We start from the raw sequence: 25,547 nt of genomic DNA, 5'->3' as shown, positions 1-25,547 counted from the left end.
AGTTGTGAAGTGTACTTGAATCCGAGCCCTCCCGCGCTTGTTTTAGTTTGCACGCCCAATACGCCTAAAGACAAATTAGAGTACTATGGGAGACTTACGTGAGCATTATATAATAAAATGTGGAGACTTTGCGTGCGAGCCGGTGGACCCAGTTTTGGTGTCCATAGAGGCTGCCCTCGAATCTGGGTACGCGAGCCGCTAACGTCATCGGCTATTCATCTTCAAGTTTATATAGTGCTGAAGTCCAGGGGGCCTTGCCCGCGGCACATGCGTGTGACATGCGCCCGTGTAGGCAGCCTCTTTCCGTCATCTCGCTGGACGGAAAGAGCAAGGAGCTCTTTAACAACCGCGTCAAGCCGATGCAGGTGCGGGCGGCACCAGGGGTGCAGGATTTGCCGCGGTGTTGGGAGGGGGGCTGTCCAGGGCTAGGTACAGTGGGGGCTGTGGTGTGGGGGCTGCTGCTGCGTGTGAGACAGCGCCAGGCCCGAACCAACATGTGACTCAGCACTTGTGTCGTGCCACAAAGCCCAGGTACACTGCATCTCGCGCGCGTGAAACATACACGCCCTCACGCCCCCACGCTCAACTCCGCCAGGTGTTTGCGCTGTGCGAGGCGCTGTACGAGTACTCAGGCTTGGCCGTACTGCGGCTGCCGTACAACTTCCTCAACGACATGGCGGCGCAGGCCGTGGCACGGCTCATGCAGGTTTGTGGGGGGGGGGGAGGCGGGGGATGAGGGCGCCGGCGGAGGCAACCGGGGGAGGGGGGGCTGCGCTTGTGGGCTTGTGGGTGTGTGGGTTTGGGGACCTGTGGGTGTCGGCAGAGGCGTATCCTGGGTGTCTGGTGGCTGTGGCTGTGGCTGTGGCTGTGGCTGTGGCCGTGGCTGTGGCTGTGGCTGTAGCAGGGGCAGGGGCTGTGGCCGTGGCTGTGGCCGTGGCTGTGGCTGTGGCTGTGGCTGTGGCTGTGGCTGTGGCTGTGGCTGTGGCTGTGGCTGTGGCTGTGGCTGCGGCTGTGGCTGTGGCTGTGGCTGTGGCTGTGGCCGTGGCTGTGGCCGTGGCTGTGGCTGTGGCTGTGGCTGTGGCAGGGGCCGTGGGCCACCCTCCTCCTGCAGCCAACCAACCCTCCCCTGAACTTACACGCACACGGCCACACGCTTCCTCTCCCTCTCTATCTCGCCCAGGTGAACCCGGGTCTGCAGCTGCTGGACCTGACCGGCAATGAGGTGACGGACAAGGGCGCGGCGGCGATCACAGAGGTGCTGGCCAAGCCCGAGGCGGGGCTCAAGGTGTGTTAAAGAGCACGGTGTGTGTGGGGGGGGGGGGTTGGTAAATTCCAGCCCATAGTAAACCAAACCAAGCTAAAACGAGCGGAGCACAGGGGGGGGTACACTCATAGTAGGTAAAGGAAGTGGTTGACGGTAGACAATCTTGGGGAACAGCAATCGTTACCGACGACGTCGACCGGCTCCCAGGGGGCAGGGTGGGGGGATGGGTTGCACCAGCCCCCCAACAAGACACGAACAAGGACACGGGGGGCAGTGCGGGCAGTGGTGACTGCGGGGGTGGTGGGGCAGTGGGAGCTCGGGGGGCAGTGATGCACTGGCAACAGCGATTCCGGGGTAGCGGAGGTAGTGGCTCAGTAGGGGGCTATTCCAGGCGCCCCGGGGCCCCGGTGCGGGCAGCGCGTGGGGTTCTGGGGCACTGCCAGTTTAAGCGGGCGGCAGAGGTTTGGGAAGGGGGCTACATGTTGAACATAGGGCTAGCGACGTGAGGGAGCACTGACCCGGTGGGGTCCATCACCGTACTCCCCGTCGTCAGGCTTAGGTGTAAGGCTATGAGTGCTGATCCCACAGCATGGCACCCGCCGACACTACACACATTCCTACCATGCACACACATGTCTAACATACGGTGCACACAAACGTGCGTGCGGCCGCACGCAGGCGCTCATCCTGCGGCACAACCCCATCGGCGACACAGGCGCGCTGGCCGTGGCCGACATGCTCAGGTGCGGGCGGGGCGGGGGCGGGGCGTGAGGGGGGCCGTCGGGGCCAGGGTTACTACGGGGGGGGGCACGTGGAGGCGAGGCGGGGCGGGGCGGGGCGGGGCGGGGCGGCATTGTGATGCTCTCTGAAGGCGGCTAGCATGAATGGGATCCATACACGCCACACCCGGGACCCAGTGTCTCTCCATTGCGCCTGCCCCTAAGGTCTAGCCGCCTCCGTCAGCTTCAACTCCCTCACCTACCCCACCCCACCCCACCCGCACCCCACCCGCACCCACCTACTCCCCACACCCATTCCCCACCCCCCACGCCCCATTCCCTGGCCCACTCCCCGCAGGTCCAACCGCTCGCTCACGCTCCTGGACCTGGCGGACTGCCACGTGGCGGTCAAGGGGCTGATCGGGCTGGCCAACGCCCTCACAGCGCCCGAGGGCAACAGGAGCCTGCAGGTAGGGCCGGGGGGGGGGGAGGAGCACGGGGGGGAGGCCGCACGGAGGGGGCGTATAGTTTATTGCAATCCCAGAGAAAGAGATACAGAACTAGAATATTGGGGGCCGGGGGGGGGCTGTAAATTCCAGGCCAAACTGAACCACGGGGCCCCACGGGGTGGGGGCGAAGGAGGGTAGTCTACTCCAACCCCAAAGAAATCAAGGCACAGAACCAGCCCACAGGGCGCGGCGGGTAGCCGTTCATGTGGAGGGCGGAGTCATTAGGTTGGGAAAGGGAAGGGACATTGCTTTCGGCCATGCCCGTCATGAAACTAGAGACACAGACACGAGACACGAGGATGCACGGGATGGGGCAGGCTCCAGACAGGACTACTACGCGGGCGGGGATGGGTGGGGGTGGAATGACCAAATCCTTGCAGGTGGGGATTCCAAGCATAGGGGTTGTGTGGGTAAAGGGTCGAGGATCGAGGGGGATTGCTGCCACCATGCAGTTACTCAAGGAGAGATGATTGGCCACTCCGGACGTGCGCATGCCAGCACAGTAGCGCATACCTAGATGAGCGGTTGTCTACTTGTGAGACCCACACACACAAACGTCTTCCTGCCCGCCGCAGGTTCTGGACCTTGAAGATGCCCAGCTGGCCGCGCCCCAGGTGCGAGGGGGCGGGGGTGCGGGGGGCGAGGGCGGCGGGGCAATGAGTCTCCTTTGTTTGGGGGAGTAGCCGCACGTGACGAGGACGGAGTGTTGAAATCTGGGGGGTGCGGAGGGGTTAGAAGCGATTGCGCAAGCTGAAGGAGAATTATCTTGCTCTCATGCATCTACATTGCTGCCCTACCATCCACTCGCTTTCCACCCGTTTGGGTTCTCGGTCTCGGGTTACAATGAACCGCTCCGACTGCCCCTCCCCTCTTGTACTGTGCGTATTCGTGCCTCTGATCGGAATGGTGGGAACAAGCCCCCTCCCGGTCCCCCTCATCTCACCTTCCCCTCCCTCTCCCCCTTCCCCTCGCGCCCCCCATCCCGCCCCGCCCCCAGGACTCCACGTACCAGCACATGTCCCGCATGCTGGCCACCAACACCACCCTCACCGAGCTGTCGCTGGCCAAGTGCCGCCTGGTGGACAGCCAGCTGGAGCTGCTGGTGAGGGGAGCCGGGGGGCGGAGAGGGGAAGAGGGGAGGGGAAGCGTGTGTGTTTTGGCACGCGGGCGCAGGGGGAAGGTCAGTCGCCTGGTGGACAGCCAGCTGGAGCTGCTGGTGAGGCGCAGCTGGGGGGGAGGGGAGTAGTTTATTCCAAACCCCTTAGAAACCAAGACCCAGAACCAGTCCACAGAGCGCGGAGGAGGTATCAAGCCACGCCACATTCCACACACACACACACACACACGCACACACACACACACACACACACACACACACACACACGCACACACACACACACACACACACACACACACACAACAGACGCCACGCCATTCACCGCCGCATCCGATTGCACCACGCTTTCCAAACACTTCGACTGCCTCGCCTCTGCCTTTGGCTCTGACTCCCCGCCCCCGCCTCCGTTCCCCATTAACATCAACGCAGACGACGTACGGCTTCGCGCGCAGCAGTGCTCGCTGGAGCTCGCTGTCGCTCCGAGCCAACCGCCTGTCGCCGTTCTCAGGTGGGCAGCGGCCCCTTGGGTGAAGGGCGCACCGGCGCCAGGCGTGGGACGCAGTCGGTGTCGGGCGCCCACAATGCCGTGTTGTTACTGCTGCCGGGCTTGGGTGGGGTTACATTCATGACTATTTAAGAAGTAAAGGCGTAGGAGGGCGTAGGGGGGCAGGCGTATGGACGCGTTGCAGCACGGGGCATCCTTGCCTCGCACCTGGATGCCAGGCACTGCTGTCGACTACCAACCCAGCCCACCACCTGTTTATGCGGCCCCCTTGCGCCCCCAACCCCCAAACACACACACTTCCACACACACACACACACACACACACACACACACACACACACACACACGTATGGTGTCCTTGTGCTCTTTAACACACACTTCCACACACACACACACTTCTTCTTCAGTCAGTTATAATTGTAACCACCCCGCCCCGCCTCGCCCGGCCCCCCTCCAGGCCCCACCCTGGAGCGGCTTCTGGCGCTGCCGGCTCTGTGCCGCCTGCAGCGCCTCACGCTGGCCTCCAACAGCCTGGGCAACGACGGCGCCAGCGCACTGGCCCGAGTGCTGCCCACAGCCTGCCCCGACATCAGGTGGGCGCATGCGCGCGTGCGTGCGTGTGCGCGCGCCACACAGAAAGACCCGCTTGGAAGGAATTGCGCACAACCTTGGCTTGTGAACTGTGTTATGTGTTAGAACAGTACAAGGAAGGCAGAATTGCGCTCTGTGTATGCAGAAATCGAATGTGTGTTTGTGTGCGTGTGCGTGTCAGAGACACCACAACCACACACGCTCCCACAACGCACACCTGTGCTCCCTGACGACACACAACTCACCTGCACCCCGTGCCCGCACCCCCGCACAGGGAGCTGGACCTGCGCTCCAACGGCATCGGCGATGTGGGGCTGTTGGCTCTGGCGGCCGCACTGCCGCTGGTGAACAGCCTGGAGGTGAGCGGCAGTGGGGGTGGGTGGAAGTGGGTGGGTGGGTGGGTGGGTGGGTGGGTGGGTGGGTGGGTGGGTGGGTGGGTGGGTGGGTGGGCACGGTGGGTGGGGCAGTGGGGGAGGTGAGGGGGTGGGGCAGTGGGGGCCGCTACCTGCCCGACTGCCCGAGACGTGTGGGTCCCAGGGGGCTGCGAGCAGTGGAAGTTGGGGGGGGAGTGGGAGGACAATGGCGTGGGTTGTAGATGCCGGCCCAAACTAAACCGAACCCAATGCAGAACAGCGAGGAGGAGCGAGGTGGCAGGCGGGGGCCAGTGGAAGTGGGGTGGGGCGGTGGGGTGGTAGTGGGGGGCAAGGGGGGGGGGTGTAAACACCAGCCCAAAATCAACTGAATCCAATGCAGGGGGTTTAGCGTCGAACCAAAACCGTAAGGAAACAGTCGCGCTGCAAGGAGAACTGCGGCCGCATATGTGGGGGGGAGGGGTAGTTGGAGCAGCAGCGGGAAGCGGGCCGGTTGAGGTGGTTGGTGAGAGCACGGGAGGTGGGCACGGCCCAGTCGGTGCGACAGCGCCACTACCCATTCCACCGGTGCTCTGCTGCCCCGCCTTACCTGTGCAGCCCTCCTCCTCCCCACCTCCCCCTGCCGCCCCCTCCCCCCCCTGGTTTCGATGGACTCGGGCATGTAACTCCCCAACCCCTCCCCCCGCCTCTGTAGTCTTCAGTGCATCCTGTACAGCTTCTTTAACCATGTATGCAGCCCCCTAACGCCTCTGCTAATTTATCTTAGCTTGCTTTAGTTTGGGCTGGTATTTACAACCCTCCCCCTGCCTCCCCTGCAGCTGCTGCTGCTGTGGGGCAACTCCTTCTCGCCCGCCTCCAGTCGCGCGGTGGCGGAGGCGCTGGCGGCGCCGGCGCTGCGGCGGCTGCGGAGCGACCTGCGGCCCTACGTGGTGGACGGCGAGGTGGCGCTGGCACTGCAGGAGGTGGAGTGATGGCACTGGCGGGAGGTGGGGCGGAGGAGCTGGGCAGCAGCTGGGAGCGAGGAGCGAGGAGTGAGGAGCGAGGAGGCACGGAGCTAGGAGCTGAGAGCTAGGAGGCATGGAGCTAGGAGGCAGCGAGGCACGGAGCCGCAAGGCGTGAAGCAGGCTGAGCGTCATGTGTGCAAAGGGCGGGGAGATGCGGGAGTATGTGGAAGGTGGGAGAGTTGCCAGGAGGCGGAAAGAGCTGCGAGGATGGAGGGTGCGACCAACGCGAGGCGCAAGAGTTCACTGGTGGCGACATTTGGACGTTTGGGTGCGGGTCAGTGTGACGCCCGTTGCGCTGTGGTCATGTGGAGAGGATGGGCAGGGGGCGAGGAGCGGCTATGAGACTTTGTGCCGGGCAGTACCGTACGACAGGCGAGTGTGAGGACGGTGTGGGCGGTGTGGAGGACAGGAGCTGGGCAGCTGGCGGGCCAGTGGCGGCATGGATGATGGGGGAGTGGGGGACGAAGGGGCTGTGGGCCCTAGTGGCCCCTAGTGGGCCTGTGGAGGCGAGGGGCTGGGGGCTGAAGGAGGCGGAGCCGCGGAGGGCCGTGCCTGCAGTGGGCGGTGGGCAGGGCCAGGCAGGGGTGGTGGTGCAGTGCGGTTGAGGTTGGTGCCCATGTGTAATGGTGCAGGGCTACACACATGGCGCCGCTTGGACAAGGGAGTGTTTTACGCCATGCTAATCTTCGCTTAGTTCTGTTTCAAGTGCTGTGATGGGGCACGCAAGGCAGCAGGGGACTTGACCACGACGATGGGGAAGCCGGGACGGGGCCCTGCCCGGGGCGGAAGCGGAACTGGATCCGGGACCACTCCCTGATCGGGCCCAAGGTCCCTCAAGTTTTACCTTTTTCCGTTATATGTAAATATATGCCTCCCGCCATGGCGTTGCCGACAACAAGTGGACATCGAGTGCATTGCTCGCTATGTCGATAGGTTTAGCTGTCTCGCGGCTGCTTTTTGCAGCCTGGCTCGCTGCCTTCCTGCAAATACGCTGCATCCATGTAAGCTATACATGTTACCTGGGACTTTGGTACGCACCGCGTCGTGCACCAGCAATGGTCGCCGTCCCTTGCAGGCGCGCTGCAGCGCTGAATGCTACAAGCATGCGACATGCAACGAGGCGATCGATGGTGGCAGGTAAACTTTCATCAGCACCAAATTTTCCGCTCCGCTCAGCTTCACCCTGCTGGGCACACCCCTGCCCCGCCCAAGTGACTCCAGCTCGGGCCCGGGGCCCCCCTCGCTCACATGTTCATGCGGCACACTTCCTTCCTCACCCTGGTGCTTCTGCCTAGTCCAAACTGCCCGTATCCCCCCCCCCAAACAAACCCTCACAACAACCACTAGCTACTGCTGCTACTGCAGGTGCGACTGCCCCAAGCAGCTGGCCGGCCCCGACTGCAGCCTCGAGTCGGCGGCGCGCGTGTCGCCGCATGAGCCCTGCCTCAACAACTGCACCGGGCGCGGCGTGTGCGCCTGGGGCGAGTGCGTGTGCCGGCGAGGTGGGCCGCGGGGGCCTGGAGGGGGGGCGCCTGGCGTGTGGCGTGTGGCGTGTGGCTGCTGGATGCGGGGGTGGGTGGGTGGTTAGCTCTGGACCAATCCCATGCGGAAACAGTCGCGCTGCAAGGAGAAGCTGCAGCCGCATATGTGAGCTACTGTACGTCACCGTACGTTGTCGGGTGGGTGGGCGGGTGGGATCAGCGGGTGTGGGGAAGCGGGCTGCAGGAAAGGGCGATCGCCACCGAGTCCTGAACTCCAACGCCCTGTAAAGGAAAGGAAAGGCAAACGCATGACCTGTGCTGTGCGCTGTACGCCGCATTCAACTCATGGTACCCGCAGGCAACTTCGGCTCCGATTGCTCGCTGTCGGTAGCGGCTGACGATGTAGATGGCGGTAGCAGCAGAAGCAGCAGAGGCAGAGACAGCGGCGGCAGTAGCCGGGGGCAGCAGCAGCAGCAGCCGCTCAAGCTACAGCTGCTGGCGGGTGGCAATACGCCGTACGTGCCGCGGCGGCGGCGGCCGCACGTGTATGTGTACGACATCCCCCACAACCTGTCCTCTTGGTGGGCCTGGGGGCTGGGGGCTGGGGACTGGCTGGGGGCTGGGGACTGGCTGGGGGCTGGGGGCTGAGGGGGCTGAGGGCGTGTGTGGGTTTATCTTCAAATAGTGGGTGTATCTTCAAACGCCAGGGAAAGGGAGTGCAAGGCAGGAAGCACGCAGGCCCGTGTGTGCGGTGTTATGTTGTGCTATGCAACGAGTGTGTGTGTATGCCTGGATTGCCTGCTAGAGTAGTCGAGCAGTACCCCACAAGCAGAACAAAGTGGATTGGGCTGCGGCGGCGACACGGCGACACGCATTCCCCTGACCCTGCACCTGAACCTGCACTTGAACAACCGCTGCACCTGCTGTAAACGCTGCCGCCACCACCAGCACCACCACCGCCATCACGGCCACCACCACCACCCCCGCCACTGCCACATCCGCCACCCGCCCTCTGCTGTACCACTGTACCGTTGCCTACACCTTTGCTTCTCCTCATGAATGTAACACCCCCCCTAGACACACCCCCGCAGGCACCACCCCAAGAACATGGACCGGGGCCTGCACTGGCTTTTCTGGCAGCGCCTGTTGGCCAGCGGCGCCATGACGGCGGACGGCGACACCGCGGTGAGGGACGGGAGGAGGGGGGGTGCAGGTACAAGCCCAACCTAAACCGAACCCAGGGGGGAAATTGGAGGAGGCAGCGGCCGGGGGGGGAGAGGGTTCACAGCACGGTATGTGTTCGAGCCCAACAATGAAATGCGCCAAGTCGCCTACGGTGGGGAGGTGGGGGTTGTAAGTACCAGCCCAAAGTAAATTGAACCAAGCCAAGCTAGCGGAGCAAGGGGGCAAGGGACCCGCACAGCGGACCGTAGGGGCAGCATGTGGACGTGTGTTGAGCAGGGCGCCAGTGTCGGTAAGGGTGGTCTGCAAGAAACGTAATGGAATGCGAGCTACGTTATGGCGATAAGTGTGCGCCGACCGCGGTGGCGGCCTTGCGGCGCCAGCGGCAGCAATCTGCAAGACAGGTGCCATACACGGGCCGGGCCCTCCAATGTGTACGACGCACACACGCACACGTACGCATGCACACACACACACACACACACACACACACACACACACACGCACGTGTGTACGTGCATGCAGGACTGGTACTACATCCCGGTGAAGATGCGGTCCACGTCGGACGGCGGGCGGCTGATGGAGGCGATCGAGTATGTACGGCGCCACTGGCCGTGGTACGACAGGTGTGTGTGTTTGTGTGTGTGTGTGTTGGGGTGGGTGGGTGGGTGTGGGTGGGTGGGTGGGTGGGTGTCAGACCGCACGAGGGGATGGGCGGGAGAAGGGGGCCGCGGGGGGGAAGGGCCGCGGGGGCAGGGGCCGCGGGGGGGATTACATTCATGACTAGGTAGGGAAGTGGTAGTGGAGAGGGGCCGGCGGGGAGAGGGGCCGGCGGGGGGAAGGGCAGGAGGGGAACGGCAGGCAGGGGGAAGGGTAGGCGGTGCAAGACTGCCGCGTGTGTTTGGGGTGGAGAGAAGCCGCCGTGCATGTGGTGTGGATATACTTAAAGTATGTGTGTATATGTGTGTGTGTGTGTGTGTGTGTGTGTGTGTGTGTGTGAGACGGGGGTCCAGCAGCACTTGGCAGGTGGCTGCACGCCTCAAACTCACGGTGCGCGTACACGCCGCTATCACTGCCCCGCGTGTTTCCTTCTGCTGCTCTCTCTCTCCCTCTCTCTAACACACACACACACACATGCAGTCCATACGAGGTTTTAACAAACTCACACAATCACACACAAACACAATTACACACACACACACACACACATACACGCACAGGCTGCAGGGCCAGCGCCATTTTGTCATCCACACCGGCGACCTGGGCCGGGGCGAGGTCACGGTGCGTGCCGGTGGGGTGGGGGCGAGAGGGGGAAGCGGAGCAGTGCGCGCGTTCTCACCTACACACACGTACCCCTCCTTCACCTCTGTACCCTCTCTCTGTCCCACCATCTCCCGCCCTCCCTTTCGCCCTCCCTTTCTCCCTCCCTTCTCCCTCCCCGCTCCCTCCCCGCTCCCTCTTATCCCTTCCTCTGCCTCCCTCCCTTCCTCCCCAGCGCAGCGTGCGTGAGGCCACCCCCAACCTGACCTGGCTCCACCACTGGGGCCTCACGGCGGACGCACCCCACTCGGGCTGGCGGGCGGCGCACAGGCCCGGCAAGGTGGGCGGGGGCAGGTGTGTGTGGGCGGGCGTGTGGGGGAGGGGGGGGGGGTTGTAAATACCAACCCAAACTAAACCAAAACCAACGAAACCGAGCGGAGTGCAGGCAGAGGCGAGGGGGTGTGGGCGGGCGGGTGCTGTTGTATTGGCAGCAAGGTGACGCCAGCTGTGGTACATATGGTACGGTACGGTGAGAGGTAGTCTTTACTGGTTGAAGGGGGCATTGGGGGTCCGGTGCCAGGCACACCCACATTTGCTATGCTCACTGCTGCTGCTGCTGCTGCTGCTACTGCTGCTGCTGCTGCTACTGCCGCCACCCGGTGGGACAGGACATCGTGTTGCCCATACACATGGGCAGCCGCTACAGCTCCCGGGCCGCCGGGCTGCACCCCCTGGCGCCGCAGCTGCCGCGCAGCAGTGGGCTGCTGTTCGTGGTGGGTGGGTGGGAGTGTGTGTGGGAGGTGCGGGTGTGGGTGTGGGAGTGTGTGTGGGAGTGTGGGAGTGTGTGTGTGTGTGGGCGTGTGGGTGTGGGAGTGGGTGGTGGTGGTGTGGGAGTGGGAGTGTGGGTGTGTGGGTGTGGGTTTGGGCGTGTGGGTGGGTGGGTGGGTGTTAACAAAAACAAAGGGAACAATTCCGCCATACACGCGCGCGCAGTTACCCTCAAATACCCACGCCAGTAACCGAGGGTGTGTGTTTGTGGGGGGGGGGTGGATGGAAGTGGGTGGGTGTTGAAGGGCACAAGGGAAAAGGCACAAGGACAGCGGTGACAGGCAATTGCGGTGGCGGTGATGACGATGCTGGGTGGATGGGTTGCAAGGATGTTTGGAAAAGCGGTGCGGGATGCAGGTGGGTGGGTGATTGCTGCTGGCTGCATGCGGTGAGGGGCACACACCCGTGAGGGGCACACACCCACACGTACGAGATGAGCTGTCTGACCCATGTGGGCATGGACGCGTGTGCGAGCACCACACCCCACTCGCTCCATGCTCACACTTCACACACACACACACACAAACACACACATGCACACACACACACACATGCGCACACACACACATGCACACACACAACCACCACTCTGCTGCCCCAGGGCCGCATCTGCGGCGACCGCTCCCAGCCCGACCCCGCGCGGGGCTGGCCGCACTGCGCCACGGACCGCAACGACGGCTACTCGCAGGGCGTGCGGCAGCAGGTGGGGTGCGTGGAGGGGTGTGGGGGGGAGGGGAGGGGGAGCGAGGGAGGGGGGGGAGGGAGGGGCCTGGAGGTGGAGGGCCAGGGCCGAGGCACTGGGCTGTAGCAGGGGCCAAGAGGCACGGGGCTGTAGCTGTCCCTGCATATGGGTGAAGCGGCCTTGTGCTGCGTGGGGTGACCGCGGCTGCCGAGTGCTGGGCTGGCTGGTGCACGCGGCGCCGAGTTGCGCATGGGAGGGCAACAAGCAGTCCGGCAGCCGCACTCGCCTCACTCCCTCGCCGGCCTCGCCGCCCTCGCTCCCCCCCCCCCCCACCTGCAGGTGCACTACCACCACCACCACCGCCCCGGCTTCAAGGTGACCGCCAGCGACCCGCACTACGGCCTGGACCTACTGCGGTACAGGTGGGCGTGGGCAGGAGGGAGGTGGGGTTGGGTTGGGTGGGGTGGGGTGGGTGCAGGAGGGAGGGGGTTTACCGTATGAGCCCCAGCCCAGCGTTTTGGGTCCACGTTGTAGGGGGCCAGGGGGCACGGGGCATTAGCCCTTAATGGAGCCCGGAGGACGAAAATCACAAATGTGGAGAGGAGCACGTTCTCACCATTCCCAAAAGGGAACCACGGGGGAGAAGGCCTGGTCAACCGCTTCGCCCGATGCTTCCCAGCAGACTCACCTTGCGTCCTTGCAGCACACCCACGCACTTCCATGCCCGCCCCCTCCTAGCCTTCGCCTTCACTTCGTAAATGGTCATGATTGTACCCCCCCCCCCCTTCGTGTGGCTGTGTGTGTGCGCCCGCGCCTGCTCCTGCGCCGCTCAGGTGGTGCCTGGCGCCGTCGGGCGGCGGCCACGGCAACAGACAGGTGCGTGCGTGGGTGGGTGCGGCCCCGTGCGGCGGCCCCGTGTGCCCCGCACTCGAGACCCCCGGGATCACGGATGCGGCAGCAGCAGGGGCACAACCGAACCCCCGCACGATTGGTATCCCCACGTGCGCGGCGTGCCCCCATTCGCCTTCGGCGAGCTCCTCGGCGCCACCGTGCCGCCCGCCCGCCCGCCCGCCCGCCCGGCTGCCCGCCCGGCCCTATAGCTGCGCTGCTGTCCCCACGTGCTGTCCCCTTGAGCGGATAAAACCTGTGTGATTCACATTTACATGTGCCTCATGTGAGAGAGCTTGGCCCAGGGAACTACCGGTACTGCACTCCCCCATGAGAATGGGCGCTTCTCGCTGAGCCGCCGCTTACACGTTCAACCAGTCCCTGTACGTCTCCCCTGTGGTGCTGTGCAAACCACACACATGCGCCACCCAGCCACCCAGCCGCCCCCCCTGCAGGTGCTCTCGCTCCCACCCAGCCACCGCCCTGCCCGCTCGCCCGCCCCCCACCCCACCCCACCCGCAGACCGTGGTGACGCTGGCTGGCTGCTTGCCTGTGGTGGTGGGTGCTGCGGCGACTAACGGGGGTGTTGGATGATTGGCTGATGCCACGCAAACACACACGCACGCGCAAACACATTACGGGCTTCCTTGCTAGTGCTCTCTAACCCACACAGAGACACATAACCAGACACACGCATGCACACACAGGACGCATGTCCATACGCATGTACACACACGCACACACACGCACGCAAACACACACACGCACACACACACACACACACACGCACGCATGCACACATATACACACACACACATGTTGACACACAGGACACACACACACACACACACACACACACACACACAGGTGAGTGACGACGTTCTTCAGCCCTTTGAGCCGGAGATGGACTGGGGCGGCTTCGGGCTGCGGGCGGCGCACAGCGACATCCCGCGCCTACATGAACTGCTGGCGGAGGCGGAACAGGAGGACGGTGAGGGGAGGGGGGAAGGGAGGGAGGGAGGGCGGGGCAACTGTGGGAACCAAGGCCCGCTGTCCTGCCCCTCTCCCGACTGCCCTAGCTGTCCCTGGCCCTGCCCCCGCCCCGCCTGCTTCTACCCGAAACTCGTACGTGCATATGTGCATGTGTGGATGTGTGTGTATGTGTCTGGCTGCCCTGTTGCCCCACCTATGCCTGCCTGCAGGCGGCGCGGGGCTGCGGGCGCGGGCGGACTCGCTCCCCTGCGCGGCGCAGCACCTGTTCTGGAGCGGCGTCAGCGGCGCCTTCATGCAGGAGGACGGCAGGTGGGGTGGTTGGGAGTGAGGGGTGGGGGTGAGGTCGGTGAGGGCTGTCTGGGGGATGTAGAGATGGGGTGGATGCGAGTGCGGGTGTGCGGGTGTGCGGGTGCAGCAGCAGCGGCCAGCAGGAGGGGGTGTTGTATGCCTGAGCCCAACGGTATTGCGCATGTGGGGCGGTGCTGATTGTAGCCGCCGTCGCGATTGCCATCCGCGATGGGGGCCCCTGAATGCAATTCACACACACACACGCACGTGAACAAGGTTGTCTTCCCAACCGCGCGGCCTGTGTGCGGGTGTGTGTGTGGCTGCCTCCTTTGCCGCCGCACCGGCGGATTTGGACAGGTGGGATGCATTCGAGTTCACACTGGAGATCCTGCGCATGCAGCAGACCTACCCGGATCTGGATCCAGCGCAGTACGCCGCACGGGACGAGCAGTTCCGTGCCTTTCTGTACTGCGGCGAGGCCGACGCGCCGAACGGCCGGTACGGCATGGCGGCGTACGGCAGGAAATGGCGGGCGGCATGGCAGGAGCGGTACGGCGCTGCCAGCGCGGCGGTTGGCGAGTCGTTGGGAATTCCAACCGACGCGGATGATGAGGAAGGTTGGAAAGCGCTGTACGACAGGGGTGGGCTGGAGGCGTTGAAACAGACGTACGGCGACGGTGCGGTGGCGGCGGCGGTACGGCAGGTGGCTGATGACGAGCCGCGGCGGCGGGAGGGAAGGGAGGGGGGCTCGAAGGGGCGGGGAAGCGAGCGGGCGCATGGCGAGGAGGACGAGGAGGATGGCGGCGGTCGTGGCAGGCGGCGGCTGAACAGCAGCAGTAGTAGCGGCAGCCATAGCAGTGGCAGTAGCAGCAGTAGCGGCGGTCACAGCAATGGCAGTAGCAGCAGTAGCGGCGAGGGGCGGCCTTTATGGACGAGGTGGGGGAGCCTGCTGCGGGCAGCGCTACTGGGGCGCGGCGGGGGCGCGACAGGAGATGAGGAGGCGTTCAGGGGGGCAGGCGGCGCCGGTGGTGGCGGGGCTGGCCGCCGGCGCCGCGGCATGAGCACTAGCGTGCGGCGGCTCACCGCGGCTGGCGGTGGGGGTGAGAGTGAGGGTGGGGGTGGGGGCCAGCAGCACTCGCTGCCGCTGTGCAGCATCAGTGTGTGGGATGCGGAGGAGGACCGGTGTGCGGGCGGGGCGCCGGGCGGCGCGGCGTGTGCGTGGCACCCCGCCCGGGAGGCGGACCTGGGGGGCTGCCCCCGCGCCTGGCCCTGACGCCCGAGACACACATGCCGTACACATACGCACGTGCACGCACACACACACACACACACACACACACACACACGCGCACACACACTCACACTTGCTTGGAAAGCACAGAAGGGAGAGGAAGCGGGCATGCTGCATGCTTCTACACTCGACGGTGTGTATTTGTTGCTGTGGCGGTAGATGTGGGGCCGTGTGTGTGTGCCACTGTGCCGGAGCATCCGGCAAGCCAGGAATGCCAGGAGCGAGTGGGTTGTGCGGAATCAGGGCCAGGGTCAGCGGCGCTTGTAACGAGGCGCGCGTGCATGGCGAGGCGGAGCAGCGGCTGCGGGAGAGTGGGAGACGTGGTGCATGCAGGGGGGGAGGAGGGCCAGCAGCCAGCCTTGGTGGGTTTCAAGGGCGGGCGGATGAAGCACTTGATGCGCTCCTAGCGACCGTTGGGCTCGCACTGGCTCACACCTTCCAATCAAGCGGGTGTTGGCTAGGATCTCGTGCCCCTAGGTCTCTCTGGCTCCGCACGTTACATCTCTCCGTCCACGATCCTGAACGCATCTAGGGCCTCCACAATCCCAGCGGCGGATGAAGGATCAGGATCCCAGCCATCCGACAAACAAAACCGGACACGTCCCTGTGTCACTCACCACAGGTAAGGACCCTTCCGAACCTTGCCCGACATATCCCATAACCGGTATATGGGTCTTTAACCAGATATTGGATTTGGGTCAAAATACATGCGTTTCGAATCTATCGAGACCAGGTTTCGATCCTGGGACCTCGGGGTTATGAGCCCCGCACGCTTCCGCTGCGCCATCTCGATGGGGGCTCTCCCTCAGCGAGGGGCGAGGGGATGCCAGCATTGGATTGTTGCATTCACACCGCAGGACAGCGGTCAGGGGAGTGGTCAGGGGCTGGGCTGGGCACTCACTCTCTGGGCATTCACTTCACTCACTCCGGCAATTGCGCTGGGAACCAGGGGAACGGCATCACAAGGGGGTTCTGCGTGGCGACTAGCAGTCAACGGCGTCAACGGCCTAGCCATCCCAACCCCCGCCGCGGCTGCACCGTTTCTGGCATTAGCCCCTTGCCCCCACCGCACGGAACGGAGCGTAGTGGAGCGCTTGCAAGAAGTAAAGACACCATCAACGCTGGCCGCATTGACGCGGGCTGTTCAATTCAACGGCACCATGTCTGGTTGCTGGACAGCCCGGACCCCACCCGTGCAGCAGTACAGTACGTGCGGGACGTAGTGGCCCTGGCGGCGCTGACTGCCATGGAGAGTGCACGGCGTTACATACGTACCTACGGGCCAAGCAGGGCCAAGAAACCGTTTGTGGCGGGTGCACTGGACGCAGCAAAGGCGGTCGTGCTTTCGTGAGGTGCTTATCATACCACGGCAGCGGCGGGATTAGGCGAGGCAGGAGGTCAGTGATACACACCCATTCCCGCGTGCTCGCCTCCTCTCCTGAGTCCTAACGTCATGCCTAACCTGACCTAGCTCCCGACGTGAGAGGGCACTCCCAGCGGCGAGGGAGCAATGGAGCATTTAGAATCCCACTGATCCAATAAGCAAAACTGGATGCCGTCTCAACCTCACCACCTTCAGGATGAGGCATAGGAATTGCACGTGTGCGCACTTATGTGATGCGCATGTCCCAGAAGTTCATAGCGTTCGTGAGCTGAGCTATCGAGACCAGGTTTCGATCCTGGGACCTCGGGGTTATGAGCCCCGCACGCTTCCGCTGCGCCATCTCGATCGGAGAGCACCCCTCGGTGAGAGCGAGGGGATGGCTGAGTACACACATCGCAGCACTCACAACATCACTGCAGTCAGCAGAGCGACCCGTGAACCCGGGAAGGGACCACCTGCAATGCTCACTCACTCACCCGCGAAGGGACCGCTTGAAATACTCACCCGCTCACGCGATAAGCCACCCCCTGTCATACTCACCCAAGGGGGCCAACCGCCTGTATTACAGTGTATTACCGGTACCCAGGCCGCCGGTGTCAATCAGGTGGGCCAATGAACGCCGCATCACCATCTTTCTTCAGTCACCATGCATCACCATCACCATTACAGCACCATCACCATCACCATCACTTTCACACCCACCATCACTTTCACACCCATTATCACCTACACAGCATCATCGCGACAGTGCTAGCTAGCTACTGGCCGCCGCCGCCGCCGCCCTGCAGCACCCACACGTCCAAGGACTGCCGCATCACTCGCTTGGCAGTAGCGGCACCAGCCGCGGCGGTAGCAGCGGCAGTTGCAGCAGCACCAGCGGCCGGCGCCAGTGATGACAGCACGGCGGCGGCGGCGGCGGCGGGGGCGGCGGGGGTGGCGGGAGCAGGGGCCATGGAGGCGGGGGAAGGCCCTGCGGTACTGCGCGTGTGGGGGCCTGCCGGCGCGCACCCTGCCACTGGCAGTGGCGCTCCTGTCGCCTCCTGTGTGGACGGCGATAGGTGGTGGTGGTGGTGGTGGAGTTGGTGTGGATGCTGGTGGTGGTAGTGGTGGTGGCGGCGGCGCCAGCTCAGGCCCCAGCTGTTGCTGCCGCGCCTGCGGCAATTCATGTATGACAACATTGTGCCCTTGTCCCGTCCCCGCCCTACCCGCCACACTCCCGCATCCCCTGCTGCCGCTCCGCCCCTGGGTGCGCCGCCGGATCCGACCCCGCGCCGCCCCCTTCCCGTGCTGTGCCGTGGTGTGCTGTGGCGTGCCTCCTGCGCCCCTACCTGCTGTGTGCCTGAAGCCCTTAACGCCCCTACCTCCCTCTCCGCGCCGCATGCCGCTCTTTCGCCGCACCTGTTGTTGTTGTTGTTGTTGTTGTTGGTGGCGGGGCGGTTGCTGTTGGTGGTAGTGGTGCCGGGGGTGTTGGGGGTGGGGCGGTGGCAGCAGCAGTCCCGCCAGGTCCACGCCGCGGAACGCAGCAGCTGATGCGGCAGTGCCGGTGGGGACGGCCGAGCGCGGGTGCGCCTGCTCGCGGCAGCGCCGACGACTGGCCACCGCGGCCGCTGCAGTCACCTCCTGCTGCAGCAGTGCTGCATGATGAGCATTTGCGTTTGCGTGTGTTGCAGCGGCAGCCGCGTAGTGGGCTTCGGCTCCGGCAGCGGCAGCGGCTCGTGCTGCAGACGGCATCAGTGCTGCTTCAACACCAGCCGCGGCCGCCGCCGCTGCTCTGTTGTAATCCGAGACCGGCTGCTGGTGAAAGGGTTGCTGGTGAAAGAAGCCGCTGCTGTCATTGCCCGAGCTGCTCGGCCCCTGCTGGTGCCGGTTCGGCTGTTTTGGCGCGAAACGACGGCGCTTGTTGGAGCCGCCCTGCCACGCGAGCATCTATATCTGCCTCGCTCGGTTCTTTGAGCGCGCTACCGCATACAAGAGTGAACGTGAGACAGCAGCAGTGCAGCGGATTTGAGAGACTTTGCTGCCTGTTTGGGTGTAAATGGCGCAGATGCACTGGCCCCATGAGGACCCGATCAGCGTTTGTTGAGGCAAGACCTTCACCACACGCGTACGTCTATTAACTCTACGGTAGGCGGACAACCCACATGCCGCGCTAAGCCACACATGGGCCATATGACAGCCCTAACTAGCCCAGAACCCTTAACCCCGAACGTGAGCATGCGCGTATTGTGCAGATGCAGCACTCAAGCAGTCAGCTCCTGGAGCTCCCTGGACTAGCTATGCGTTGGCACACGCCGCGCCGGGTGCCCGTATGACCGCTGGCCCCTTACTTCATAACCAGGCACCGCTACTGCCTCTTACATACAAACACACACACACACACACACACACACACACACACACACACACACAGGTATGCGAGGTAACTTCAGGTAACATCCGTAAACTGTCGCTTTGCTGCATCGCATACGCTGTCTTTGCGCAAGGTTTTCCTTGTGCGCTTTAACACACACACACATCGATCTTTCATGTGCCGTTCACCAATAATCAAACGCGTCTTCACGCGCACGCAATCCTGCCACCTGTCCGTCCACCCTCGTTCACTTCGCTCCCAACCCTTGCTCCCCCTCCTGCCCCTGCCCCTGCCCCTGCCCCTCCCCCTGCCCCTGCCCCTCCCCCTGCCCCTCCTGCCCCTCGCCGCCCTCCTCCTCCTGCCCCGCCAGCAGCCATGCGCCCGCCGCCGCCCTCTCCGCCCCCTCCTCCTCCCGCAGGTGCTCCAACAGCGTCATGCCTCCACCAAAACCCTGCCCCTGTGGCCCCTGAGGTCCCTGCTCCTGAGGCCCCTGAGGCCCCTGCTCCTGCTGCCCCTGTAGCGGCAGGCGGCCGCCCACACTGAAGCCGCCGACCCACATGCTGCCGCCGTCACAGCCGCCGCTGCCGCCCATGACGGAGGTGGCGGCGGCGCCGCTGCTGGCGCTGCTGGCGGCGGCGGCGGCGCCCGCGACACCAGCTGCTGCTGCGCCGCCGCCACTATCGTCTTCTCCGCCCCTGCCGCCGCCAGCGCCGCCACTGGAGTCGCCGTTTGGTACTGACGCAAGCGCCGACGTGGCCGGTAATGTCGCCAACGCATCCATGCCCCTAGTTTCAGGGCCGTCGGCGGTGCTACTGCCAGCCACGCCTCCAGCATGCAAGGCCTGAGGTACCTCGACCGCGTACTCGCCCTCGGGCGCCGCCGCCTCGGCCGCCGCCTGCGCGGCCAGGGGCGACGGCGGCGTTCGCAACCCCCTCTCCTCTTCCTCCTGCTGCTCCTTCTCCACCTCTTCCTGCTGCTGCTGCTCCTCTTTCTGCTGCTGCGGCTGCTGCTGCATCTGCCCTTGCAGCTGCCGCTGCTGCGCCGCCGGCTGCGGCCCCAGTATCGACCGGCGCCGCGGCCGCGGCGGGTGGTGCAGCCGCCGCAAAGCCGCCGACGTCTGTTGAGCCACTCCCTCCAAAGAATCTGGACTATCAGCGGCACCGCTGTTACCGCCGTCGCTGCCGATGTCGTCCGGGGCATACGACGGCTCCGGCCCGCCGCCAAACTGCTGCCCCACTCTGCTGACGTTCCTCAGGCGGCTGGCGCTGCGGACCGACCCCGCAGCAGCAGCAGCAGCTACAGCCATGAAGCCGCCACCACCCGCAGCAGCGGCAGTAGCAGTGGCTGTACCGGTAGCCAGCGCCGACGCTGACGCGGCGGTTGGCGTGCTCGATGGCGACGTGCCATTGCTGCTGCCTGGGAGAGACTCGGCAGTAGCAGCCGCTGCGGCTGCAGCAGTAGCAGCAGTAGCGGAGCTGAGCACAGCGGCTGTAGCACCGTAGGCGTGGGCGCCTGGATATTCTGCATACTCCATGACGCCGTGGGCTCCCCTGCTGGCGGCCGGTGCTACTGCCGCCGCCGCCGCCGCCGCCGCCGCCGCCGCCGCTTCGTCTGCCGGGGCCGGCGGCGGCGGCGGCGCTCCTTGCCCGGTGTCCGGGTTAGGCACGGATACAACCTGACTTCCTCCCCTGTCGTACCCGTCAGGAGGCCCCAGCCCCACCATCGCCGGATGCAGAGCTGAAAAGCGGGACAGCGGCGGCGCCGACGGCGGCGCCGGCGCCGCCCCCAGGCCGCCGCCGCCGCCAGTCATGTACCACGTACCACCTCCGCCTCCACCGCCTCCCATCACTCCGTAAGACTCCGCCTCAGCGTCAGCGGCCCCGCCCCCAACACCGGCTGTAGCAGCGGCCGCGGCCGCGGCGGCGGCTGTAGCACGCATGATGGCTGACTGGTAGAACCCGGCCGTGTGGAACTGGCTGCTGCTGCTGCTGGCGGCGGCGCCGCCAACGCCTGTGAGTGAGTTCGCCCGGGGGCGGCTGCCGCTGCGGCCAAGCAGCTCGGCTGCTAGGCTGCTGGCGGCGCCGCCGGGGGGCCGGGGGGCGGGAGAGGTGGGCGGCGGGCCGACGTGTGCGTGCCCGTGTGCGTGTGCGTGCTGGCCGCTGTGGGTGCCGCCCTGGCTCTGGGGGTCGAACCTGCAACAGGCGGGGCGTATGTGTGTGCGTGTGTGTGTAAATACCAGCCCAAACTGAACCAGACACACCTAAACTAGCGGAGCACAGGCAAGGCGTGTGGGCCAGCGTGTGGGCAGGAGGGTGGGCACGACTCAGCAGCATGTGTGGTAGCGCCCTACGCTCCTCGCCCAGCACTCCGCCCTTCCCTTCTTGTTGTCGCCCAGGGATGTCGCCCCCTCTGGGCCCCCCTCTTCCCCATGCTCTTCTTACCCTGCTCCCATTGCCTCAACCCCACCTCCCCAACCCACTTTCCCAACCCCCTTCCCCCTTCCCCCCTTTCCCCACTTTCCCACCCTCTCTCCTCCTCGCACCTGCAGTGCCACAGGTCCATTGGCTCCGACACGCCCTTGAGCACGTGCTGCCCCAGGTAGCGAGCCGCCAACGGTAACCGCCACTCCAACGGATCCTCCCAACCGCCACCGCCGCCGCCACTGGCCGTGAAGCCGCCGCCAGCCGTTACGGAGCCGCCGCCGCCGCCGCCGCCCATGAGGCTGTCACCGGTGAGCAACCGCTTTGGCGGCAGCGCCAACGTGCGAGTGCTGTTGTCGGTTGGCGCGGCGGCGGTTGCGGTTGCGGCGGCGGTTGGAGTGGCGGCGGCGCTTCCGCCGCCAACGGCGCCGCCAACGCCGTCATTGGAGCTGACACGGCGCGCTCCCGCCGCCGCCGCAATTGACGCCGCCGCCGCCGTCGCCGCCGCATTTGCCGCCGCCGCCGCTGCCGCCGCGGCACTGGGCGGCAGTGGCTGCGGCCGGCTGGTCGGCTGGTGTGGGTGGTGTGGGTGGTGTGGGTGTGGGTGGGGCGAGGGCGAGGGCGAGGGCACAACGTGCGGCGGCGGCGGTGGCTCGGCGGAGAGGCAGCACGCGCGCCAAACGTCGCTGCTGCACCAGAGCTGCAGGGGGCGCGCGTGGGAGCAGTGAAGTGGGGAGGGGGGGTGGGAGGTGGGAGGGAGACACGTAAGGAAAGAGGGATTGCAGGATGGGCGGGTGGGTGCGAGCGAGGTGGCAGCGACTTGCAGAAGGGGGGGGGGGCGTGTGGCAACAGCGCACACGAGACCTGCTCCAGGAAAGTTGGTGAGGGAGCGTCACCCCGCACCCAGCCCTCCCACGCAGACGCACCCACGCCCTGCTCCCCTGCTGCCCCCTCTCCCTCCACCCTTGCAGTGCACAGCCTGTGCTTTCACAAGCCCCCCCCCCTACCCCGCTTCTTAAATTATTATGAATGTAACCCCCGCTCCTCTGCCCACCTGCCCCCCCCCCCTTCCCCTCCCCTCCCCCTCTCCTCTGCCTCACCTGCCCCGCCCCCCCATCCTACCCCGCTCCTCCTCTTCCCCCTCCCCTCCCCCTCCCCCTCTCCTCTGCCCACCTGCCCCGCCGGCGCCTTGGCCGCGATGCGTGCGGCGCGGTTCATGGCTCGGCCGCGGTACGACACCCGACCCGTGACCGCCGACACCTCGGCCTTAACCGGGCCCAGGTCCAGACCCACCTGCAGAGGGGCAGGGGTGCGGGGTGTGTAGGGGTGGGGTGGGGTTGCAAGGATGGTCGGAAACGCGGTACTGGGTGCCCTGAAGACTGCTGACGAAGTCGTTACCGGGGGAGGGGTTACATTCATGACTAGTGAAGTGGGGGGTGAGCGCGCGTGTGTATGCATGTATGTGTGTGGGCCTGTGGTGTGTGTGTGTGTGTGTGTGTGTGTGTGTGTGTGTGTGTGTGTGTGTGTGTGTGTGTGTGTGTGTGTGTGTGTGTGTGTGTGTGTGTGTGTGTGTGTGTTGAGTGCTTGGGGAAGCGATTTGGCCCTGCTTGTAGCAGGGCCGGCACTGGCGCATCGGTTTCCGCTTTAAGGATATGTGAAGTTTCACCAGCCCGCATCGGAAACCGGGTGAAGCCAACATGAACACCCGCAGAAGGCCGAGCCGGTTTAGGACCCCTCCCACGCCACACCCGTCTGACGCACCCGCAATCGGAGTCCGCGGTACAACACGCGCGTGTGCTGCCCCGCCGCCGCCGCCGCCGCCGCCCCACCACCGCCAGCATTCGCCCCACTGCCGCTGCCGCCGCCGCCGTGCCCAAAGGACGACGCGGGCAGCATGCCTCTCGCACTGATGCGCTCCTGCGGGCCATCAACCGCCGCCGCCGCCGCCGCTGCAGCCGCCGCCGCTGCAGCAGCCGCCGCCACTGCCTCGGATATTCCCCCCGAGCTCATGGCGCCGCCGCCGCCGCCGCCGCCGCCGCCACCGGGTGCGGCTGTAGCACGCGCGACGTCGCCGCTGTTGGCTGTAGCTGTGGCTGTAGCAGTGCCCGGAGATGTCACGCCGCCAGGGAAGCTTCCGTTGAAGTCCTCCTCGCCCTCGCTCTTTCCATCGTCGTCCTCATCCTCACCCGGCATCAGCAACAAATCACTGGCCGTGTCACCGCCACCGCCGCCTCCGCCTCCTCCGCCGCCTCCTCCTCCGCCGGCGGCGGCCGCCGCGCCGCCGGCGCTGCGAGCAGCCGCCGCCGCCGCCGCCGCAGAATTCGCCGCCGCCAGCTGTAGCAGCGGCAGCGGCGTGGATCGGAGCGCGCCAGCAATGGGATGCGACACCGGCAGTAGCAGCGGCGGCGGCAGTTGGGCCGACGCGCTTCCGCCGCCGCCGTGTGCCCCCGCACTTGCAGCGGTCGCCGCCACCGGGAGCATGGTGAGGGGCACCGACACGCCCTGCGCCTGTGACTGACTGGCGGATGCCGAGTAACCGTAACCATAACCGCCGCCGCCAACCGCAACGCCGGTGACCGACGTGCCGCCGTGGCCGCCCGCCGCCGAGCCGCCCGCCGCGTCGCCGGCGCCGCCGCCGCCGGGCGGTTGGTGGCCGTTCGGGTACGCAGCGGCGGCGGCGGCGTTGACAACGCCGGCGGTTGGCGAGCCGAAGAGGTCGGCGTGTGTGTGCAGATTGGCAAAGGCGGCGGGGCGGCGCGGCGCAGGACTGCCGCCGCCGCCGCCGCCGCCCTCGCCGCCGCCGCCGTGTACGGGCCGCACATCCGACACCAGCACCTGTGTGTGTGAGTCGGCGATGAACGTGGAGTTCTTACATTCATGAAGAATTTAAGAAATGAAGGCGTAGCACTTGGAGAGAGTCGTGGGGTTGCGGGTGAGCGTTGAGGCGTGCTCGACACAACCAGGGGGGGAGGCCTATGACGGCGACCTTCCCTTTCCCGAAGCAAACCTTACCCTGCCTCTCTCCCATCCATGCTGCCCCCCTGTGAATTAATCACCCTGTTCTGTACATGAACGGCTACCCCCCTCCGCCTTACCCCCCTTCCTTCCCCCTTCCTCCCCCCCTTCCCCCCTCCCCCCTCACCTCCTCGCACAGCTCGTGCTCCAGCAGCCTGCTGCTCCAGGCCGCGCCCACCAGCCGCCCCAACACCGCCAGACCCCAGCGCACCGCCGCCGCCGGGTCCGTGAACGCCGCCAGCACCAGACCATCCGCCAGCTCCACCAGGTAGCCCTGGGGGGCAGGAGCAGCAGGCAGGCAGATAGATAGATGAAGGCGCGGCAGATAGATAGATGCGTGGGTTGGGTTCACGCTGTTGGGTTCACACTGTTGGCCTCACGTTGCTGCGTTCACGTTGTTGGGTTCACGTTGCCGGGTATGTGCTCAAGCGAGCTTATGAGAGCCGGAAAGCACGATGGGGACGGGTATGGCTGCCGAGGCGGCGCCCCCGTCCCTGAACTAGACCAGGACAAAAGTTGGCATAACTGCAAACGCTCACACACACACACACACACACACACACACACACACACACACACACACACACACACACACACACACACACACACACACACACACACACACACACATACACAACCCCCCCCCACACACACACGCTTGTTGTCTGCCGCTCACCCCGAATGTGGCCAGCTGGCGGGAAGCCTCCGCCTGCAGCAGCGCCAGAGCCGCCTTGGCCTCGACCTGGGTGTGGGTGCGGGTGTGGGTGCGGGTGTGGGTGCGGGTGTGGGTGCGGGTGTGGGTGCGGGTGTGGGTGCGGGTGTGACAGTGGGTGGGTGCAAGGGCGCGCGCGCTTGCAAGAGCATGCACGCGTGCGTGCGTGGGGGCAAGAGTTGGCCATTCATGCGGAGAACGGGGGGGGGTTGAAACACCAGCCCAAACTAAACCGAACCAAGCCGAACTAGCGGAGCACAGGGGAAGGGGGGGGGGAATACACCCGGTAGTGCCCACGCGTTGCGCTACGGTGGCAAGCTATAGGTAGCTGTCCGCAGCGCTCATTCGGCCCCACGCATATCCCTCCGTTCAGGCCACCCGGAGCGGCCGCGCAGCCCCACCCACCCACCCAACCAACCAACCAACTTCGCACCCACCCACCCAACCAACCAACCCACTACAACACACGCACACTACCGTACTCACGATGTCCCAGGCCAGTAGGGTGCTGATGCCCACCACATTGGCGAACACGATCGTGGCGTCGCCCAGAGGCTGTTGGAGGGTGTGTGTGTGGAGGGGGGGCGGGTTGCAAGGATTGGTACGGAGAAGTGTAGCGAAGTAGAAAGCAGGCGTGGTGTTGCGCGTACCGATGGGGGGCGAGATGTGCAGAAGGGTGGGGGTTTACACTCA

General features: G+C 65.3%; 4 protein-coding genes across 5 annotated transcripts in view; 2 read left to right on the top strand and 2 right to left on the bottom strand.

The window, feature by feature from the left end:
- The first annotated feature begins 1 nt into the window (after nt 1).
- Nucleotides 2-6,897, top strand: CHLRE_09g397993v5 (uncharacterized protein). 2 transcript variants are annotated; one of them, XM_043065869.1, is made up of 13 exons: nt 2-186; nt 293-365; nt 596-706; nt 1,181-1,285; nt 1,943-2,007; nt 2,342-2,453; nt 3,068-3,106; nt 3,490-3,594; nt 3,697-3,708; nt 4,039-4,117; nt 4,572-4,707; nt 4,980-5,064; nt 5,895-6,897. In XM_043065869.1, the coding sequence occupies exons 2-13, from the start codon at nt 360-362 to the stop codon at nt 6,045-6,047; spliced, it is 1,008 nt and encodes a 335-aa protein (XP_042921318.1). In that variant the 5' UTR covers nt 2-186; nt 293-359; the 3' UTR covers nt 6,048-6,897. The 2 variants fall into 2 exon arrangements, with proteins under 2 accessions (XP_042921318.1, XP_042921317.1); XM_043065870.1 differs by lacking the exon at nt 3,697-3,708.
- A 54-nt stretch (nt 6,898-6,951) lies between these two features.
- On the top strand, nt 6,952-15,447 carry CHLRE_09g397956v5 (uncharacterized protein). The gene is made up of 16 exons (XM_043065868.1): nt 6,952-7,081; nt 7,156-7,217; nt 7,446-7,582; nt 7,920-8,142; nt 8,653-8,746; nt 9,269-9,369; nt 9,964-10,024; nt 10,239-10,343; nt 10,672-10,776; nt 11,433-11,534; nt 11,853-11,935; nt 12,347-12,389; nt 12,924-12,959; nt 13,269-13,392; nt 13,604-13,703; nt 14,040-15,447. The coding sequence occupies exons 1-16, from the start codon at nt 7,004-7,006 to the stop codon at nt 14,953-14,955; spliced, it is 2,370 nt and encodes a 789-aa protein (XP_042921316.1). The 5' UTR covers nt 6,952-7,003; the 3' UTR covers nt 14,956-15,447.
- Nucleotides 15,448-15,457: 10 nt separating this feature from the next.
- On the bottom strand, nt 15,458-18,311 carry CHLRE_09g397919v5 (uncharacterized protein). Its single transcript, XM_043065866.1, has 2 exons — nt 17,756-18,311; nt 15,458-17,397 (listed from the first exon to the last, which is right to left on the bottom strand). Exons 1-2 carry the CDS (start codon nt 18,281-18,283, stop codon nt 17,116-17,118), a joined length of 810 nt encoding a protein of 269 aa, XP_042921315.1. The 5' UTR covers nt 18,284-18,311; the 3' UTR covers nt 15,458-17,115.
- A 48-nt stretch (nt 18,312-18,359) lies between these two features.
- The window catches only part of CHLRE_09g397882v5 (uncharacterized protein), an 8,837-nt gene continuing 1,649 nt past the window's right edge, over nt 18,360-25,547 (bottom strand). Inside the window, exons 4-10 of the mRNA XM_043065864.1 lie at nt 25,341-25,409; nt 24,819-24,884; nt 24,270-24,416; nt 22,889-23,962; nt 22,301-22,420; nt 21,250-21,827; nt 18,360-20,899 (exon numbers count right to left, since the gene is read on the bottom strand). Coding sequence (XP_042921314.1) covers nt 18,955-20,899; nt 21,250-21,827; nt 22,301-22,420; nt 22,889-23,962; nt 24,270-24,416; nt 24,819-24,884; nt 25,341-25,409 — 3,999 coding nt within the window. The 3' untranslated portion in view covers nt 18,360-18,954. The remainder of the gene's footprint in view (nt 20,900-21,249; nt 21,828-22,300; nt 22,421-22,888; nt 23,963-24,269; nt 24,417-24,818; nt 24,885-25,340; nt 25,410-25,547) is intronic.

Source organism: Chlamydomonas reinhardtii, chromosome 9 (assembly GCF_000002595.2).
Source record: "Chlamydomonas reinhardtii strain CC-503 cw92 mt+ chromosome 9, whole genome shotgun sequence".
In the NCBI taxonomy this organism is placed as follows: Eukaryota; Viridiplantae; Chlorophyta; class Chlorophyceae; order Chlamydomonadales; family Chlamydomonadaceae; genus Chlamydomonas; species Chlamydomonas reinhardtii.
The sequence above is the reverse complement of the archived record's forward strand: the minus strand, read 5'-3'. Positions and strand labels throughout refer to the sequence as shown.